This window comes from Mustela nigripes, chromosome 1 (assembly GCF_022355385.1).
Source record: "Mustela nigripes isolate SB6536 chromosome 1, MUSNIG.SB6536, whole genome shotgun sequence".
NCBI lineage: Eukaryota > Metazoa > Chordata > Mammalia > Carnivora > Mustelidae > Mustela > Mustela nigripes.
Window position 1 is genome coordinate 207,273,027 of NC_081557.1, and position 18,647 is coordinate 207,291,673.

General features: G+C 49.3%; 1 protein-coding gene across 2 annotated transcripts in view; it reads right to left on the reverse strand.

The window, feature by feature from the left end:
- EVC (EvC ciliary complex subunit 1) overlaps nucleotides 1–18,647 on the reverse strand; it is a 62,449-nt gene that overhangs the window by 41,353 nt on the left and 2,449 nt on the right. For both annotated transcript variants that reach the window (XM_059380635.1, XM_059380645.1), the window contains exons 2-5: nucleotides 14,253–14,375; nucleotides 8,238–8,321; nucleotides 5,968–6,200; nucleotides 4,917–5,001 (exon numbers count right to left, since the gene is read on the reverse strand). In XM_059380635.1, the coding sequence (XP_059236618.1) occupies nucleotides 4,917–5,001; nucleotides 5,968–6,200; nucleotides 8,238–8,321; nucleotides 14,253–14,375 (525 nt within the window). The remainder of the gene's footprint in view (nucleotides 1–4,916; nucleotides 5,002–5,967; nucleotides 6,201–8,237; nucleotides 8,322–14,252; nucleotides 14,376–18,647) is intronic.

The window sequence follows — 18,647 nt, forward strand, 5'->3', positions numbered from 1 at the left end:
CGTAATGGCTAATGCTGTCCAGTGTCTTTTATCTCATTTTGTGTGTCTGTGTGTTTATCTGCCAGCTGTAGATCCTTTTTGGTGAAATGTCTGTTCACAGCTTTTGCCCTTTATCTAATGAGATTGTTTGCTTCTGTGGAGGTTTGAGCGTTCTTTATATGTTCTAGGTTCTAAGTGTGAGTCCTCTGTTGACACATGGTTTGTGAATACTTCTTTCCTCCCCATCCTCTCTGATGGGGTCTTCTACAGAGCACAAGTTTATTTTTTTTTTTTTTTTTTTTTTTTTTTTTACAATATCTGCTTTTCTAGATCCTGAAGATTTTCTCCTCCATTTTTTCCTAGAAGATGGATAGTCTCACATTTTTACGTTTAAGCCTGTGATGCATTTTGAGTTCATTTGGTGTGAGTCCGTCTCTGTCTGCTATGGACTGCTGATTGTTGCGATATCATGTCCTAAAAAGCGTGTCACTCTTCCGTGGAGCTGCTTTGCTCAGTTGTCAGAGGTGAGACATATTTATGTGGTGAGGCAATTTAGTACAAGGCTTAGCAAATGTTTTCCTGCAGAGGGCCACATGGTAAACGTTCCTGGCTTTGCAGGCCAACCTGTCATTTTTGCAACCATTGGATTTTGCTGTTAGAGCATCAAGGCAGCCACGGTCAAGAGCAGGAATGGCTGGACAGGCCCAAGGGCCACAGTTTGCAACCCTTGTCATAAGGTTTGTTGAACACTGTTCTATGCCAAGCTAGTATATGTATTATCTCATTTGGTTTTTAGAGCATGCAGGACATTGGTACAATCTCCTCCATCTTACAGACAAAGAGCTCTTCGGCTGAGAAATCTGGATAACTGGCTTCATGTCACAAGGGACAGCCATGAGGGGTGGAACCTAGAACTTCCCCTAATCTTCCTTAGGCTTGCCAGCTCTAGGAACACAATGTCATGTTGGCTTTCTACCCACTGAAGTCGAGGCCACATAAGGTGACATTCTTTTCTCAACATGTTGGTCTAAACCCATTTTTCTTTGACCCCAGACTGAATGGGTGATGGGTACAGGTCTCATCTCATTCCTTTCAATTAATAATTTTTAAATAATATCTGCTTTTATTTTTTATTTATTATTATTATTATTTATTATTTATTATTATGTTCAATTATCCAGCATATAGTACATCAATAGTTTGATGTAGTGTTCAACGATTCATAGTTGTGTGTAACACACAATGCTTATCACAACACATGCCCTCTTTAATGTCCATCACCTGATTACCCCATCTCTCCATCCCTCTCCCTTCTGCAAACCCTCAGTTGGTTTCCCGGCGTCCAGAGCCTCTTATGGTTTGTCTCCCTCTCTGATTTCTTCCCATTCAGTTTTCCCTCCCTTCCTTATGTTCCACATATAAGTGACACCATATGGTAACCGTCTTTCTCTGCTTCGCTTATTTCACTCAACATGATCCCCTCCAGTTCCATACATGTCACTGGAAGGAGGTGAGATGCCCTTCGATAGACGAATGGATAAAGAAGAAGTGGTCCACATATATGGTGGAATATTACGCAGTCATCAGAAAGGATGAATACCTACCATTTACGTCAATCAATGAATGTTTTCTTTTGGAAAAATTTCAGACTCAGAGGAAAGTGAAAAACCAATACAGAGTTCCTGTGTACTGTCACCTGGGTGGCATGTGACGTCACTGTGGTACAATACCAAACTCCATCCTGACACTGACATTGGTCCGACTGTTTCCTACAGACCTCACTCCATTTCCACTCACTGTCACATGTATCGGTGTGTGTCTGTGTGTATGTGTGTCTATGTAACTTTACCCCAAGTACAGATTCATGCAGTCACTGCCACAATCAAGACAGAGAATGTTCCAGTACCAGGAGAAGCCCCTAGGCCGAATGATCCCTCTGTTGGCAACTTGCAAATGCACACAGCCCCTAACCTAGGCTGTTCTTTCTGCCATTCTGCTTTTACTGGCATCAAAGGCAGCTTCTGTCCACCTTCTGACAAGCCGAGTGCTGGTTCCTCTGCCAAGGGCCACCAGGAAGCTCTGAGCTCCTAGCCTGCATGACCATCACATCTGCTCTGGGTCACTTTTTTTTTTTTACTTTGTTAGTGACACAGTGTGGACACAAAGTATGAGGGCAGTTTCAGCTGCACAACACAGTGACCCCCCAGCTTCGGTCTGAGTCACTTCTGAACTGACTTGTGCAGACAGACCTCTCCCAAAGAAATGGCACTTGAGATCTCCGCAAAGACTGGTATGTTTCCCCAGGTCCTGCTCACAACGAAGATGCATTCTGCAGGGAAGGAAACACCACACATGGACAGAGGTCCCCCAGGGTGGTGTCGGCACCTGCGGGCACATTTCTGTGGAACACCTACTGTGTGCAGGCCCACAGACCTTGCACTCAGACCTCATTTGGGTTCTGTGTCTGTTATTCACCAGCTGTGTGATTTGGGGTGACTGAGCCAACCTCTCTGAGTCTCAGGTTCCTTGCAGCAAAAAACAACAGTAAGGCTTCCTTGAGCTCAGAGGTTTAGAGGGCTTCCTTAGCCTCACAGAGTCTGCGTGCCTCCCAAGGGGGATTGTGATACCTGGTCACACAGCCTGGCCGAGCTCTGCCTACAGAGACCCTCTAGAGCTAGACAGCTTCAGTTCCTAGTAATTCCACAGGGTAAGAGTTGGAGAACATTATACCTTTTCTAAAGTGGCCCAGAAAGGGGAAATCACTTACCCTATGTCACACAGCTCATCTGTGTGGGAGGGTGGACCAGAACCCAAGTCTCTGACTCTTCGTCCTTCCCCAGCTTCCAGCAGACGTGTGTCCCTCCAGGGAAGCCTGGCCATCAGTCCCACACTTACTCAATGCCCCCCTTCCCCTCCCAGCACTGTACAGCTTGCTACACGCTACTGTCTGCTGGGGAGCATCTGTGTGGTTCCCCGCCATCTCCCCCTGGAAAGCGGGCCCCATACATGGGGGCTGTCCCTGGTTCCATGCCAGGCCTGGAAGAAAGGCTGGAAGGAGGTGAGATGAAGAAAGGCTGCCCACAGAGAAGACACGCAGATGAGTGACGGTGACTCCTTCCCTGTGGGCATCTGCAGGCTGCTGCAGGGGCGAGGCAGCCAGTACTGTGTCCCTCACCAGCTGGGTGGTGCTCTGAACGCAGACACCATCAGCCCTCCAAGGAGCACAGAGCCTTTGAGAAGCCTGCCAGGGCCACCTGCCTGCTGGCCAGACGGCATGCGGCAAATGAGACCAGGCCACAGGCATGGGAGGGCCAGAGCTCTGCTGGATGGTGGGGCTGCCGGAACAGGGTCTATTTCCGGAGTCCTGGTAGGATTTCTGGTTTCCAGGACAAGCCCCTGTTTACAAGGCCCATTCTGCTCTCACAGGCCCCAATTTCTTTCTACTGTGTCTACAACTTGATGTTTATATTTTTCCAGTGTATGACAAGGCACCCCATGGGCGTGTCTGTTTGCGTCTCTGTCACTCTCTCCGTCGACCCCTCTCCCTTTCTCTTTCCAACAGGCCTCCCTGCTGTAGGTCACATCCCTCATTCGAGAATCCAGGAGAAATAACTCCTCTTTTGTAGCTCTGTGGCCTCGAGGCCTGGCCAGCCCCACTGGGGTTCCACAGCTACAGGGTAGGAGGTGGCACACGTCTGTCTGGCTTCCTTGCTCCGTGGGCCCAGAGTTGGTTCACTCAGAGCCTATGTGCGTCCAGCAGAGACCAGTCGTGTTCTGCTGCTGTCTGTGGCTCCGTAATTTCTTGTCTGTCATGTGGAATGATAACGGCACCCACCCCTCTAGGCTGTGCTGAGGTTCAAAGCTAACAGCCTGTTTGACATGCTCAGGGCCCAGTACATAGTGAGCAGTCACCAAAGTCAGCGCTCCTACATATTGTTGTCACTGTTATCATTCCTTCAGAAATGCTGGCGAGGGTGCGAAGAAAGGGGGATCCCTCTCACATTGCTGGTGAGAGTGCAAGCTGGTTCAGCCACTCGGGAAGGCTGTATGGAGGTTGCTCAAGATGTTAGAAATAGAGCTATCCTTCCTACAACCCAGCAATCACACTACTGGGTATTTACCCCAAAAGATACAAAGGTAGTAATTCTAAGGGGCACGTGCACCCCAATATTTATAGCAGCAGTGTCCACAATAGCCAAACTATGGAAAGAGCCTTGATGTCCATCAACAGAGGAATGGATAAAGAAGATGTGGTCCATATATACAATGGAATATTACTCAGTCATCAGAAAGGATGAAATCTTACATTTATATTGACCTGGTCGGAACTGGAGGATATTAATGCTAAGCGAAAGGAGTCCACCAGAGAAAGACAAATACCATAAGATCTTGCTCATATGTAGAATTGAAGAAACAAAACAGATAAACATAGGGGAAGGGAAGGGAAAATAAAATAAGACGAAAACAGAGATGGAGACAAACCATAATTGACTCTTAACTCTAGGGAACAAACTGAAGGTTGCTGGAGGGGAGGCAGATGGGGGGATGGGGTAACTGGGGGATGGCCATTAAGGCAGTCCCGTGATGTGATGAGCACTGGGTGTATGTAACTGATGGGTCACTGACCTCTACCTCTGAAACTAATAATCCACTGTATGTTAATTAAATTGAATTTAAATTAAAAAATGAAAAATGCTGCCCTTTTCCAACACCTTTTACCTGTTCTCACCAGTAAGGGACCCGTGGGAGGAGGCTGTCATCTGTCTGCCCCGCCCCACAGCTCCCAGTAAAGGAGAGCATGTGCCCCATCAGCAGGCACAAATGGCTTCTGTCCCTTCCTGTCGCGGTGGCGCCACTGTCCCCAGCACCCATCCCCAGAGGGCACACAGGACTCCCTGCCTGCAGGGAGAGGGAGAGCAGCCCCACCCTGCACCTACCATGTGCTTCTCCCGCCTCAGAGCCTTGTCCAGATGCAGCAGATCTTTTAGGTGAAGGTTATAGATACACAGGTCAAGATCCACACTGGAAAGTGGAAAGAGAAACAGAAAGCCACCGAGAGTGTTTGGGATGGGGAGTCGGGGTTCCAGGGAGTTAGCAGATCCCTGCTCTGTACAAGGCTTGAAGAACCCTGACTCCAGATTTTAAGTGCTGCCCAACTCAGGGATGCCTAACAGCTGTCCCAGGTTTACACGAAGGAATCAAGGGGACTATTTGAAACTCAGCTGTGACCAGAAGGGAAGCAGCTGCCTGAGGTATGAAGGAGAGGAGGCAGCAAGAGTCAGTGGGAGAAAAGAGGGTATTACACCCCTTCCTCGATCGAAATGCCTGTCATGTGTCCCCCACCTCTGCCCCTGCAGGCAGACGTTCTCATGCCCATTTCACAGATGGGAAAACGGACTGAGAGAGTCAAGGAGCGGTCACACGGTCACAGGGCAGGTAAGTGGCAAGGCATATTGGACCATCTGTCCTACGTGGGCAAATGTACTTTGAACGGCCACAGTTCCCCCGACCCTCCCAACTCTTTGCCTTTCTGCTTTTACTGGCATCAAAGGCAGCTTCTGTCTACCTCCTGACAAGCCGAGTGCTGGTTCCTCTGCCTAAGGGCCACCAGGGAGCTCTGAGCTCCTAGCCTGCATGACCATCACATCGGCAGGGAGGCCTGTTTACTTTGTTAGTGACACGGGGTGGACACAAAGTATGTGGGCAGTTTCAGCTGCACAACACAGTGCCCCCCTAGCTGCTGTCAGGGTGGGCTCAGAGCACATCAGTGATTCAGTGAGATCCCCTAATGGGTCTCTCCTAGGGGCTCAGGTCTGGCTCTATAACCCCCACGTTGGTCAGCACCACACAGTAGCTGGGGAGCTCCAGCTCGGACACTGCATAGCTGTGTGTGCGTGGTTGACTTGCTTAACCTCTCTGGGCCTCCATTCCAAATACTGACAGCGACTGGGTCCGTTGGTAGGCTTCCCCAAGCTTCCCTCTCCTTACCTCTCACAGATCAGGGCCTCAGGGAAGCTGTTGGCCCGGACAAAGGTGCGGCTCAGGAACCTGTCATAGCTGGTGGTTGAGTGGATGCTGGACGAGGAGCTGCAGTCCTCCTTTTCAGCCTGGCTCAGGCTCCCCAGGCTGCTGGAGGGGGAAGCCTCCACTGGCTGGTTTGGCAAGATAGCCTGCTTTAAGTTTTCGTGCAGAGAAGGGTTGGAGGACCCGTCGGCCAGCGGCTGGGGTGGAGGAACAGAAAGCACAGTCAGTCTTGGGGACCTAGTGTGACTTTGCTTCAGTAATTCCACCAGTGGCAAAGGACGCCAGTCCCAGGAAGACCCGGTGGGGGCAGACTGGGTGGGGAGGAGTAGACCATAGAGCTTTTGCCCCAGGGTCACACCCAGGCCCCAGGGACCCATGTCATGGCTCTTGAGCACTGCAGGCCAGACCCTCTACAACAGGCTCCTATCCCTTAGCTATAAGTCTGGGTCTGTTCCCCGTGGCCCACCTGCACCCCACACTTGACTGCCAACCCTGACCTCCTCCACAGCAGTCCATCTGCCCCCTATCTCTCCCACCACTGGCTCAGACCCCTGGGGGTGCTCTGTCCACGAACCTGCTGACCACCCAGCTCTCCCACCTACACTGACCTGGGTGTCACCCTCCTGTCCCCAGTCCGTTGAGGCGGCTCCCCACTGCCCTTGAATGAGCCCAAAGCTGCTTATCAAGGAACTCGAGCCCCATGCACTGCCTTGACCATGTCACCTTGACCACACAAGGTGACAGACTAGGGCCTGGCACAGCTGGAGGGCTCAACAGATGTCGGTTGCCACCTCTGTCCAGCCTGTCCTGCTGCTCCAGGATGTGCCTGCCCAAGCAGTCCCAAGCCAGCTGCCAGCTCTAAACCTCCCCTGTCATTTCATACTTCTGGGCCTTTCCAGATTCTGGTCCCCCTGCATTTCCCTCACTCACTGTTGGCTAGGCAGCAGCACCACTTCCCTAGAGACCCAGACCCAGGGTTGTCCTCCCCAGCCTATGCGGGGTTCCACAGGCCTCTGGTCGTTTCTGTCTTGCCTGGGCTCACCCATCATCCTACAAGCTCAGCCCAGACTGCGAGGGCCTCCAGGGTGAGGATGATGCCATCCTGACCACTGGATAAACCTCAGTGCCCACCAGGAGACAGCCTGCTGGGGATGTGGACGATATATCATGCCCCTGCTCTGGGAGTTTTGTCCCTTCAACTACACACCAGATGGCTAAGTGCGGGGAGCAGTTCCCAATGTGTGTTCCTGGGAACAGTTGCAGTTACTGCTCCCCATCAGTAATGGTTCCACAGAAAGCTTAATTTGGGAAAGTCTGTGTTATGCAAGGTGAAGTCCTTGCTTTGATGCAATACTTTGCAGAGCCTGGCTCCGGCTGTCTTCAAAAGCACATAATCATTGAAAAACAGTGAACACTTGGTTGTCACATGCCATGCTAAGCCCTATGTCTATTACCCCATTTGACCCTCAAGCAACGGGAGGAGGCAGGACGGCCCACCGCCCCCATTTCCAGATGAAGAAATGGAGGCAGAGTCAGGAAACAGCCCACAGAAAATTGTCGAGACAGGAGTTAGGACGGAGTCTGTGTGACTCCAGAGCCCATCCTCTTTATGGTCAGGAGAGCCAGCTGCATTTCCCTCAAGTACTGGACCGGGGACTCTGTCCTTCATGTCCTTGCAAACCTGGAAACACTGTGGGCTTTGCTGCTGTCTGCAAAACATCTGACCACAGGTGTGAATTCCGGCTTTAGACAGCCAGGTGACCTCGGGCAGGTCATTAGCCTCTCTGTGCCTCAGTTTCCTTAGGCATAAAGAGCCAATAACAGTCTGATTCAGCTTACATGAAATGCCTAACATGTGACAAATGCTTAGCACTGTGCTAGCCCCCCAGGATGTGTTCATCTGTGGTCGATCTGTGAGTGAGGAGCAGTGCTGGTAATTGTGTCTGTGCCCGGGTTTGTGTTAGTCTAGAACAGTGGGACATGGCCCAGCTGTGCTGCCACCTGCTGTCCCTGGGGACGCTTTGCTACACCCTTTCCCTGACAACGCTGTCATAAAGTGGATTCATCCTAACGTTTTCCTTCATCACAAAGTCTCAAAATTGTCCCTATTAAAATGATTTGCCATAAAACCCCCATACAGGACCCCAAATCACTCACTCCATTGCCAACTCCCATCCCAATCTCTGGCAATTACTGAGTAATTGCATTTCTCAGGCAGAGCTGAGGACCCTCACCCGGAACTTCTGATTGATGGGATAGATGACTTTGGCCTTCAGTGCAAATGCTGTGATGTTGCTGTTGAAAGCCGGCTCACATTCCTGGGAAGGAAGAACAGATGGCATGGGGTGCTTTATGTAAAAGGAAAGATAACCCACTAAGAGTTACCAAAATGCCATAACCCATTTGTAACAGTGGCCTCAGGAAGGGACCATAACAGGCACATTTAGATCCAAGTAGGTGCTCACTTGCTAGGTGGGAGGGTGAAAGGGTGTAGGGATGGATGGATGGATGGATGGATGGATGGATAAGTGGATAGGTAGATGGAGAAGTGGACGGATGGTTGGACAGATGGACAAATGAGTGGATGGATAGATGATGGGTGGACACATGGGTAGATGGGAAAATGGATGGCTAGGTAGGTTGATAGCTAGTAGATGGATGGATGGATGAATGGGTAGATAGGTAGAGAGATGGATGGATGGATGGACAAATTGGTGGATGGGGGCGCCTGGGTGGCTCAGTGGGTTAGGGCCTCTGCTTTCGGCTCAGGTCATGGTCTCAGGGTCCTGGGATCGAGCCCCGCATCGGGCTCTCTCCTCAGCAGGGAGCCTGCTTCCTCCTCTCTCTCTCTCTGCCTGCCTCTCTGCCTACTTGTGATCTGTCTGTCAAATAAATGAATAAAATCTTTAAAAAAAAATTGGTGGATGGATGGATGGGAGGATGATGGAAAGGTGGATGGATGAATGGATGGATGGACAGATAGGTGTTATGTAGAACATGCCTTATTTAATTCTAAGTCTTCAGCTTTGGAAAAAATAAGTATTTAAATATTGACAATAATTAAGTTTTCCTTAAAACTGCAAAACATCTTTTAGTGGAAAAAGGAAATACAGAATAGTTTTAGCGTTGCCACGGAGGTAAACACATCCACATGGCAATATTCACTCAAGACTCTGGATTGGATCCTTAAATGAAAAGCAGGTGGGTAAGTCTTTTCACTTCTCTGAGCCTCAGTCTTCCAAGACAGAAAACAGGTACCATATCCGCCCCCAGGACCACGTGGGTAAAGCACCCAGCAAAGTAGCTGGAACAGAACAGAATTGAAGCAATGGGCGGCTCTAAGGAAAGACGGGAAGGAGCCACTTCTCCGGGGAGCCTTCTCTGACCATAGCTGGACAGACTTCTTCATGGCTGCCCTATGTCCCCACACCCTTTCTGGGTCTCTTTCCTGCCAGGGCCGCCCCCTGCCCCTTGCTGGGTGGGTGCTGAATAAATGTTTTGGGAATCAGCTGCAGGGGATGCTGGCAACAGACAGTCAGGAGCCTGGCATTCCAGACCATGAGAAATCTCTGCTTACCAGTTCTGAGCTGGCTGATGGGCGAGCACTGCACCCACATCAACTTCAAGACTTCTTACCTACACCCTTTCTGAAGAAAGAGCTTTGTGACAAATGACTGATTTTCAGTTGCCAGCTTGGAATGCGACACGCTCCCATGGGGCACACAGAAGGATTTCTTGCTTCCCCATGATGTGGACATTGACCGGCACTGCCTGAGCCTGTGGTGTGGACCCTGGGAAGTCTCTGGAGCAGGTGTCCCCGCGATGTCTTTTTGAACTGGCTGGGGATGGGAGCCACGTGGTGAGGGCTGGGCTTTGTCATTTCCATCTGTATTTTATGCTTCACAAAAACAGACTTAGACGACAAGAATGGGTCAGACCACCGACATGTGCCACATTCTTCCACTTCTGAGGGCTCTGAGCCTTCCACGGAGGCTACTGTCTCCACACTTGGGAGACGGGACACAGAGCAGTTAAGCTGTGAGCCCAAGGTCACACAGCTAATAAATGTCAGAACTGGGATTTGAGCTCAGATTCCCTGGCTCCAGAGTCCCTCCTCTTTAGCTGACACCTTTCTGTCTCCTCCAACATCATGCAAATAAGAACGGGGATGAAAGACAGGAAGTTAAATGGGTGGGTGTTGGGTGGAGAAGCACCTGGACTGGCCTCACCATGCTCCAGGAACACAAGGCAGATCCCAGATACTTTGTCACTCCCACACCCCAACCTGCCATGTCAAATCAACCACAAAACCCACTAGCTCGAGCTCCTAAATGTCATTCACACCCATTGCGCTGGCCGGAGCCATGAACATAGGGCTACAGTAGACTCCAGGCTGGCTCCCATCCATGCACTGAGCGCCTACTATATGCTGGACTCTTTATGCCCTCTTGCTCATTTAATTATCACACAATAGCCAGCTTGGGGACGTCTGTACTATTTCCATCATCTCTATTTCATGGAGCGAGTCTCCAAGGTTAACTCCTTCCAGTGCATTCTCTCCATGGCCATCAGATGATCTTTTAAATCTGAAATCCCCATCACTGCCAGCTTCAACCCCTTCCTGGCTTCCTTGTGACCCGAGGGAGCAGAGTCTAGCCTGTCCCAGCCCCCAGCATCCAGCCCCAATCTCTGCTTGAAGCCATGTGTGTTCAAAAGCAAAGGATGGCAATGAGATCAGAAAGGCTGATGTCAGACCAGGCTGTATGATTTGTGGGGCCTAATACAAAATGAAAAGGGGGAGGTGTGTCTGATTAAAATATGATTAAGAATTTCAGGACAGGAGAGTACAGAAGACAGAGGTGGGGCCTAACTGAGCTCGGGTTCTTCAAGACTGCACAGACAGGACCCCTGGGAAGCCAGCCGACCGGGGCCGCTTTCCAGCAGAGACTCACCTGCTCAAGCAAATTCAGGAAAGCAGAGGGCACCGTGCTTTCCTAAACTTCTTGCAAACAGAGGTGAGGAGAAAGCCCAGCATGGAAGGGGTGGAGAATGAAAGGAAGACACGGTCCCTGCCCTCCAGGGCACAGAGAAAGCAAAAACTGCACTAAATGTAGAAAACATAATTAGCAGCACAAGGTGGAGATGCTGGGGTCCACCTGGGACGTCTGGAAGCAGAGCCCGGGATGCACATCGAAGCACAAGGTCAGCTGACGGATTACTGCAGCTGCCTGGGGAGTCCATGCCTGTGTGCTTCCGGCCCATCCACCTGCAGACCACAAGCCCCTAGAGGACCAAGGACTGGCACTGTGATGGCCATGGTGTTTGCCAGGATGAAGGACCCGGAAGCGCTTGGCACACGCAATCCAGGAGTGAACAGACTTCTGCTGTTTTTAGTTTTTTTTTTTTTTTCTTCCCCACAGCTTTTCTTATTAAGTTCAGATGCCTTCCAAATTCTGATAATCTTCTCAACCGTAGCAATACAATTGTACAGAAAATTGGTTTTAGTGCGAGCCTACCATGTAAAACTTCCTCGGTGGAAGCAATGCAATTATTCAGAAAATTAGTGAAAACCTAATTGTAGGAAAAGAAAAGCCCTTTTACTCACCAATGTAGAGGCGTCCTTTCAGTGAGCGCCCAGAGGCGTCCACGAACAAGCCATCCCCTCTCCCTCCTCTGGAGCAAAAGGACAGGATGAAGAGAGCCAAGGCTGTGCCGTGGCATGTGGAAGAGCCTTCTGGAATTTTCTGTTTGCTTTTGATTTAACGTGAGGTATTTATCAAAATAAAGTTTAGGCAAGGAGTGGCGAGAACTACAAGTGCCTTGGTTTTCCGTGCATTCCGGGACATCACAGTCAGAGCTCAGCTCACCCTGTCAGAATCGGTCCTGGCCAAGATCTGCTGACAAGCTCGGTCTGCAGAAGGCAGGGCATTCTGGCAAGCCAGTCACTGGAACAGGCAGAGATTTAACTTGGCCTTTGGCAATGATTAGCTTGATCATCTGGTGTTGCTAAATGGTTAACAGGTAAAACATAACTAGGTAAAAACATGAGTGAGGCTTCCAGGGAGGTAGAAGGACTTGGCTTCCCTGGAAACACTGATGAACACTTATCTCGTAGTTGGAAAGTTCACAGAGTCAACCAATGGGTGACCCTCGGGCCAGCATTGTGACTGTCCTCGTGAAGCCAAGAAACCAGAGGCTCAGAGAGGTTATGTCTCTTGCCTAGCATCACACAGCAAACAGGAGACAGGGCTGGGTTCCTGGGATCCAGGTACCAGGATCCCCTGAGCCAGTGTGTTTCACCATGTCCAAGGCCACCCTCTGCATGACCAGGACTGTATGCAACAGTTGCAATTCGACCATGTGAAGCATGAATTTTAGTAATTTTCAGTATCTTCACAGATACATGCAACTAGCCCCACAATCAGTTTTGTAACAGTGGCCTCAGAAAGACACCCCACACCACTTAGCTCTCACCTCTGTCTCTCTTCTCTCACCTCCTCCCCAAGCGCCCACCAGCGTACTTCCTCTGTCTGTCAATGTCTGTTGTAGATTTCCATATGAATGGTATCTCGTGATATGTGGTCTTCTGGGACCGGCTTCTTTCGTGAGCATGATTATTTTCAGGGTTCCTTCATGTTGTGGCCTGTTTCGGCACTTCTTTCCATTTTCTGGCCCAAGGGTATTGCATTTATGGATAGAACACATTTTGTTGAGCCATTTGTCAGCTGATGGACCCTTGGGTTTCCACATTTTGGCCGAAGAATGCTGTTATGACCACAGTGTGTGTATTTTTATGTACCTGTGTGTTTTCATGGGTGTGAGCAGGGTTTTGATGAGACAGGCTGATAGGAACAGAGGGAGACAGATGAGGGAAAGAGAGACATAAGGAACCCACCTGATCACAGAAACAAAGAGATGCACGTGGAGAGAGACATGAGAGAGAGAGAGAGACACGGGGATCTCCAGAGAGCTACCCTGACACACACACATACAGACACATGGGGAGAGACAAGCACTTGGGGACAGGGAGGCAGGGAGCGTGAGCTGGACACAGAGCAATTACACGCCAGGGTCTCACTCCAGCCCTGGCTCTGGCTCCTCATGCCAGCCCCGTGAGGGCAGCCAGTCCTTCCCCTGGGCTGCATAATGGAAGCTAGCCTCTACAATCCTCAAGAAGGGGACAGAAATAAAATCTACCTCCTGGAGCTACTGAATGAGGTGCAGGAGGTAATTCACACGAGTGTTCACCTCACTCAAAAGTGACACATGGGAAAATGTCTGGTGCTCAGTAAGTGTTTAAAAAACAAAACAAAACCCAAACCCAACAACAATAAAAAAAATATTTCCCTTTTTCTCAGGATCCCTCTACCTCTATATACCTACATATCTATCTCCCTAAATATCTATATTTCCTTTTGGGCATTTGAGGCTAAATGATCAGGATCCATGGTACTTTCTGGGGAGCAGCAAGTGTCTAGAAATAGCACTGCTTTGGCAGAAACATTTTCTCTCTCCAGGGAGCTCACACACAAAGTGGTGCCCTATGGGCAGGCTCAGGTGGACAGGGTGGGGGCCAGCGAGGAAGGACCAGGGAGAATCCACCTTTAACATGTCTGTCAAGAGGGCCAGAGCCCACACTCCTGGATATTTACTTGACATTCACTTAAAAGAAATAAAGCGACATGAAAAAAACTTATACACATACATTCACAGAAGCCCTAATCAGAATAGCCAGACATGGGAAACAGCCTGCTCTACACTATATCCCCACAGTGGACTGGGTGATTAAATGGGACAGATTATAGACACATGCAACAACATGATTAAGTCTCGAAAGCAGGACATTCAGGCAAGGCAAGTGCAAGAAAGCACACGATCCCACTGATGTGAAATTCTAGAACAGCAAAACCATCCTGGTGATGTAGAATCACAGCAATGTCTCCTTCTGAAAGGGGCAGGGCGGGGGTGAGGGAGATGTGGGAGGGCAAACCAGAAAGGGGCACTGGAGAACTTTCTGGGGGTGATGGAGCATTCCAGATTGGGGCTCTGGTTACCAGGATGTATATACTTATCTAACCGTAAACTTCAAATTTGTGCATTTTGCCACATGCAAATTCTATGACAGCAAAGCCCAATTGGGACAGGAAGTCTTTCAGAGGCTCATCTGGATGGCATCTGCACTGACCGTACGCTGATGTGTACAACACCCAACACTCGACTCGGCAAATAAACCTAAACACGCAGCTTACATCCACAGGCTCCTCTTTTGACGTCTGGGCTTCCCGCCTCCTCCTCCTTGATGGGGAGCCGGTTTCCGAGGGGTCTTGGACATTTGACTCTAAATTCTTGAGCAGACTCTGAGCGTCGTCTTTCTAAAATCCAAAGGTGGGGGGGTAGGGAGAACACATTGAAGCCAGTCAGCCTAGTGCCCCTGGGAATCGAGCCATCAACCCCCACCCCTCCGACCTGTGCCCATCTCTGTGTCTCCGCCCGGCCCTCTGTGTGTAGTGTCACGCCTCCTACCCCGCCAGGGTTCAGCCACACAGCCTTTGACACTGTCCAGGCATCAGCTTCCTGAGAAGCCCCAGTGTTCCCCACATCAGGATGTCCTCAGGACCTGGAGGTCACACTTGGATCAAAGGTGACTCCACTGTTCTTCTAGGCTGGGGGCCCTTGGTAGCCTGTGAGCAACCTGGGATAACAGCTGAATACACGATATGGCACATAATCATTAATTTTGCTATTATTTTCCATAATGCCATTGGATGATTTCAAAAAAATATTTTAGGTGCCCTTAAATTATAAAATCATTTGTGTAATGAAACTCGGTTGATCCTTGGTATTGGTAGATTCTATATTTGTAAATTTGCTTACTTGCTGAAATTTATCTGTAACCCCCAAATCCACACTTGTGGTCATCCCCGGGCACAATCAGTGTGGTGAAAAATCAAGTTGCCTGCCGTGCCTTGTCCAGCAGAGAGCCAGTGAAGGTGACGCCCTGCCTTCCTGGGTCAGCTCTCCCGCCACAGATTAGAGTCCCTTTCATGTTCCATGAAAGCCATTCTTCTCCCACATGTCTGTGCTTCCCGTTGCTGATGTGGTTGTTTAAGAATGACCCGTACGGGGGCGCCTGTGTGGCTCAGTAGGTTAAGCCGCTGCCTTCGGCTCAGGTCATGATCCCAGGGTCCTGGGATCGAGTCCCACATCGGGCTCTCTGCTGGGCAGGGAGCCTGCTTCTTCCTCTCTCTCTTTCAGCCTGCCTCTCTGCCTACTTGTGATCTCTGTCTGTCAAATAAATAAATAAAATCTTAAAAAAAAAAAAAAAAAAAGAATGACCCGTACATGTTACATTAAGTGCTGTATGGTGTTTCTAAGGGCAAGAAGGCTGGTGTATGAGTCATGGAGAAAATGTGTGCTGGAGAAGCTTCATTCAGGCATGAGCTATTTTGTGCCATTGGCTGCATGTTCGCTGTTAACACAATAACAATATGTATTCAATAGGGTGTCTTTATACAGAAACACACATCACACAAGGTTACATACTGGCCCGTTAATGAAGACATTGTAGCTGGAGTCTTGCAGAAACCTAGCCCTGTGTTTCCCCTGAGAGCAATGATTCAGTGTTTGTTAATTCTCTGTCTGCCATGATTCCGTCGATCATAATGATCAACTGTTTTTGAAATCCCGTTATGCCAGAGACCCCAGATCAAGTCCCTCTTATGGTTGCTCATGGATATAATCTTTACACTGAAGAAGTTAGTTAGCAACTGTTGCGAAGCAATATTAAGCATGAAGGCTTATTCTAGTCACTAGGAATGAGTAATGGACAAAATAAACAAAAATCCTGACTTCGTGGAGTTTACATTCAGTGATAGAAGAGAGATGTAAATAAATAAGTAGTAAATCAGCAGTGGTAAATGCTAGAGAGAAAAAATGATGGAAGATAGGAGAATGGAGGGGAAGATCTCTTGAGTAAGGTGGTATTTGAGAAGAAATGTGAAGGAAGTGAGAGAGCCAGCCATTCAGATATGTCAGGGACAAGCTTTCCAGGAGAGGGCACAGCAAGTGCAAAGGCCCTGTGGCAGGAGCGTGCACAGCCTGCCCAGGGAAGGCCTTGTGGCTGCATCAGTCTGGGTATGGTGGAGAGGGGCAGATGATGAAGCCAAGGATTTAGGGATTATTTGTTGAGTTATAGCCAACCATTACAAGGGTTCTATAGGAAAGGACCCAACCAGATCATCCTACAGTAGAGATATCCAGGCATAAAACTCATCCTCTCCATAGAGAAGCATCATTATTTTGTTTCCCAGTTAAAAGTAACCAGGAAGCCAAGGCTCATCAGCCACTTGAGGACAGACTCTAACATGAAAGAGAAAACCCCAAAGGAACAAAAGGAAAAAGCAAAATGGAAACAGACACTGTGTAAGGAGAAGTTGTTTATTAAAACAAACAAACAAACAACTGTAACATCCTCAGAGAGCCAAGAGAATATGTCACACCCACAAAATAAGTATAGGGCAGATTGAACCTAGGATGTTCTGAGGACAGAAAAGGACACTCAGAACTGAGAAATGTGAAAATCTCAACACAAGTGTTGTTGAGAGAAGCCTTCCACAAACGGCCTAAAAAGACAGAGACGGAAAACAGGAGAGAAGGAAGGCAATTGGCAGTCCAATTCAACCAGAACATGAGACGAGTTCCCAAAAGATGCAACAGAATATTTAAAAGGTAAAGAATCGTGAAGGAACTCAAGGGAGTGTGAGTCTGTCCCCTGGAAAGTCCTCCGGAATGCACATCCCAAGGAGGGCATCCAAGTGCCACCAACCCCCACCCTGTGTGATTCCTATGTGCTGGGAACAAAGAAGAGATGCTTCCAGATTCCCCGGGGGAACAAAACAGTTATCAGGGATCAGAACAAAATCCTATTTCTCCCCCTCAACCATGGCAGTTGGGAGATGATGGGGAAAATGCCTTCAAAATTCTGGGGGAAAATTATTTCCAGCCTGGAATTCCATGACCTAACTACTCTCACCAAGTCAAGAATAAAGAGAGGAGAGTGTAGGTAATTTCAGACACGGAAGTTCTCAAAAACCCTTCCCCCCATCTTTCTCAGGAAGATCCTGGAGGCTGTGCTCCACCCAAATGAGGAAATGAACCCAGAAAGACAGTGGGGGGTCCCTGAAAGAGTATGCAACTTTGGGGAGGTGACAAAGTTTCCAGTGTGATCAGCCCTGAGAAGTCCCACTGGTGAGAGCAAGAGCCTAGGGGCAGCTGCTTCTTGAAGCTAAAGAACAAAAACAGCACTGGAAAGGCTCCTTAAACACAGCTTGCCAACCCCACTTGCAAAAATTCTCATCAGAGAGTCTGGGGTGGGACCCAGGAATTAGCATTTCTAACAAGCTCCCAGGGGCTGCTGCTGGTGCTGCTGGTCTGGTCCAGCTGAGAGTGGCAGTGGGTCCAGACAGCAACCAACTCAGGCTGAAGCAGGCGAGAAGTTTATTGGAGAGGTGTTTTGCAAGAAGATAAAATTGATCAAATATTTAATGCCTTCAAAATTCTCAAAAAAGGTGTACAGAAATAGAGGGGAATCCTGCATTAAGTGAGTAAGTACGCAGAATATAAGCCAATGTGGCGGGGTGCGGGGAGCCCTGGGTAACAATTTCAGATGAAACAAAATATAGTAACAAAAAGTAAAAGAATCATAATCGTAGCTGATCCTTGACTTGCGGTGAAAAGTGCTTCCGGAATTGTAAGAAAGGAAACACTGAATATTGATTTAACCAAAACTGCTCAATGGCCACAGAAGGCGGGTGGAGGCGGGGGTGGCTGGGATGGGTGGTTCATGTGAAGGAGGAGAAAAGAGAACTGAACCGCCCCCCAGTCCACAGCAGGAAGTCCATGCTATGCCCAGAGCCCCAAATGCAAGGAGCAGCCCAGTAAGCAGGTTGTTTACAAAGGGGAAGTAAATGACCAAAAAGGAGGCTGAAAGAGTTGGACGAGGTGGCTGCTGGGAAGCGGCGGGTGGACCGGGGCGTTGGTTGCTGCCTGTGCATGAACACTCGAAGTGCACGTGGAATGTCGACGCAATCCAAAGTTCTAAGGATGAAATAAAAACGAAAGAAAAGCAGCAAAAAGAAAGAGGTGCAACACGCGATTACGAGCGGGATGAGGTGGACCAGAGGAAAACAGAGATCCCGGGGTGCACGAGGGTAGAAGTGCCTGGAGGGGCAACTCTGTGCATCCTGAAGGATGAGCGGGCAAGCCGAGAAAGGTCGTTCAGGCAGACAGAAGGGATATGCGGAAGGGGAGCAAGGAGATGCGGGGGGGGGGGGGATGGAGGAAGCAAGGGGGGCTGGAACTCAGGGGTGCAGGGGCATACGGCACCTTGTGTTCGGAAGGATAACCCAGGGAAGGGCAACCATCTTGCGCAGCCCTTCTTTATGCTAGGAAATTGGACATAACCCTCTGCAAGCAGTCAGAAGTCATTGAACGCTTTTAACCCAGAGAGTCACTGCTGGATGTGTGTTTTAGGAAAAGACTTAAAGAAGAGAGGAGGAAAGGAGTCCATTTAGAAAGAAGGCTGTTGCTAAGGTCCCATCCAAATCATCTGAAAATCCCATCAGCCAGACTCTGAAGCCAGAGAC